General features: G+C 55.4%; 1 protein-coding gene across 1 annotated transcript in view; it reads right to left on the bottom strand.

Moving 5' to 3' along the window:
• NR2E1 (nuclear receptor subfamily 2 group E member 1) overlaps positions 1-251 on the bottom strand; it is a 14600-nt gene extending 14349 nt beyond the window's left edge. Inside the window, exon 1 of the mRNA XM_042885749.1 lies at positions 227-251. Within this exon, the coding sequence (XP_042741683.1) occupies positions 227-251 (25 nt within the window). The remainder of the gene's footprint in view (positions 1-226) is intronic.
• Between the last annotated feature and the right edge of the window lie 2128 nt (positions 252-2379).

Here is a 2379-nt window from a genome sequence, read left to right as displayed (position 1 = left end):
TTCTTTCTTTCTTTCTTTCTTTCTTTCTTTCTTTCTTTCTTTCTTTCTTTCTTTCTTTCTTTCTTTCTTTCTTTCTTTCTTTCTTTCTTTCTTTCTTTCTTTCTTATTTTCGGAATTCCGAACCCAAACCTCCCCTCCCTCCCCCCCCACCCCTTCGTTTTCTCTTCCCCCACCCCATCCCCCAGGCTCGGGGGGGGCCCAGCAGCCCGGCCGCGCCGTTACCCACTTGTTGATCCCGCCGGCTTGCTCATGCTCGGAGCCCCGGGAGCCGCTCCGTCGGGGCGCAGCGCGGTGCCCCCCCGGCGGCGGCGGGCGGGTGAGTGCCTCCCTCGGCCTCTCAGCGCTGCTTCGCCCGCTGGGGCCGACACATCCTCGCCGCAAGGTGTTTCCGAGGTGTGGGGACACGCGGAAAAAAAAAAAAAATGAAAAAAGAAACCCAACAAAACAAAACAAAAAAACAAGACGAAACAAAAGAGCAAAAAGGCAAAAAATAATAATAAAGAAACGAAACGAGCCGAAGAAGGAGCTCTCCCCGCGAGCTGAGGCTCGCGGGACCCCAGGAGGGTGCGGGGTGGCAGCGCGCTGCCGGCGGGACTCGGGGCCGCGGCACAATGAGCGGAGGGGAAGGTGGGATGGAGCTGGCTCCGCGCGGAGCAGGAGATCAGAGCCGGCGAAAGAATGGCAGGGGGAAAAGGCGTCAGAGGAGGCAGTCTCAGCCTCTCAGAAAGTGAACGCTAGAAAAAGGGAAAGGTTTCCAGAAGTTCATTACACCGCTGACTCGGCGCTCGAAACCTCAGCCCTCGGCCCTATAATATCGGCGGCGCGGTGACAGCAAAGCGGGGAGGGGAGGGGAGATGCCGCCCCCCGCCCACGGCGCTCCCGCGCGTCCCCCCCAAATCCCGGCGGCGCGTGACGTCACCGGGCGGGGAGGGGGCAGGGAGGGGGGGGGGGGGGGGGGGTCGGTGCCGATGGTGGTCGTGAACCTCCGAGCAGCTCCGCGCCTCCCGCCATCCCCGTCCCTAACGGCGACCCCGACCCGAAGAAATAGATAAATAAATAAATAAATAAATAGGAAGGGGGGGGGGGGGGGGTAAGAGAAAAAAATAAAGGAGACAAAAGGAGGAGCAAGGAAGGACAGAGGTCCCGTTTCTCCCGCATTTTCCCCTCGGTTCCCTCTGGGAAGGAGAGGGTGAGCAAAAGGCGAGCTGAGGGAGGAAGGGAGCGCTCGGACGGCAGCTGTCTGTACCCGTGGGACCGTCGCACCCGGAGCACGGAGAGAACCTCGGACGAGGACAGGGCTGAAGAGCAGCGGCTGCACGTCGTCGGACGTTGCTCAGGGGGATCCCAGAAAGCAAAACCACGGAACACGGGCGGAACAGGGATGCAGGCAGGGTGTCACTCCCCGTGAAGGTTTGCCTTCCTGAGCGAAGTGTGAAGCACCACAGGAGAGGAGCGCATCAGCAGGGTTTGCAGTCCGAAGAGGGACTGCGTGGCAGCAGAGCCCGAACCTGGCCCCGTGTGTGTCCCGCACCCACAAGGCACATCTCTGGCTCTACGGCAGCTCTCATCCTGGTTTCAACTGGAAAAGTGCTAACTTTCTTCCTAGTAGCTGCTATGGTGCTGTGGTTTAGATTTGATGAGAATCACGCTGGTGACACACTGATGTTTTGGCTGTTGCTGAGCAGCGCAGCACAGATCAAGGACGTTTCAGCTCCCCGTGCTGCCATGCAGGGAGGGGCTCGGGGTGCACAGGCACCAGGAGGGGACAGAAGGAAGAAGGAGGGACCCAGACTGGCCAGAGGAATGTCCTGTACCGTGTAGAGCCGTGCAAGATCGTAACACGGGGGAAGGTGAATGGGAGGGGACTGTTGCTTGGGGATTCACTTGGGGATCAGTCAATGGATGGTGAGCAACTGCACTGTGCATCACCGGCTTTGTATATACTTTTATTATTATTATTATTATTACTGTTATTATTATTATTAATATTCCCTTCCTTTTCTGTCCTGTTAAACCACATCTCAGAAGATGTCTCTATACAAAAGATGCTAGTGCACTAACATTTGCTGTTTCGTCATAATTTCTTAGAAGTACAAATCGCCACCACGTGTGCTACAGCAGCATTCCTCCTATGTAAAGTTTCTTCAGGATTCCAGACTGTTGCTGCAAGGGTGTGCTGGCGACATTTCTCAATTTTGTGTCACAGCCTCTGTTATCTCTTCTTCTGTTGGTGTCTGAATGGCAAGAGAAACTCTGAGTGTGACCTGGCCTTAATGTATCATTCCTTCTGCCTTTCCCTTTTGCATGGTCTCTGTTGTTTGGATATAGAGCTAAGAGAAGAGAAGAGAAGAGAAGAGAAGAGAAGAGAAGAGAAGAGAA

This window comes from Lagopus leucura, unplaced genomic scaffold (assembly GCF_019238085.1).
Source record: "Lagopus leucura isolate 7727_CA_CO unplaced genomic scaffold, USGS_WTPT01 Super-Scaffold_73, whole genome shotgun sequence".
Lineage (NCBI taxonomy): Eukaryota > Metazoa > Chordata > Aves > Galliformes > Phasianidae > Lagopus > Lagopus leucura.
The sequence above is the reverse complement of the archived record's forward strand: the minus strand, read 5'-3'. Positions and strand labels throughout refer to the sequence as shown.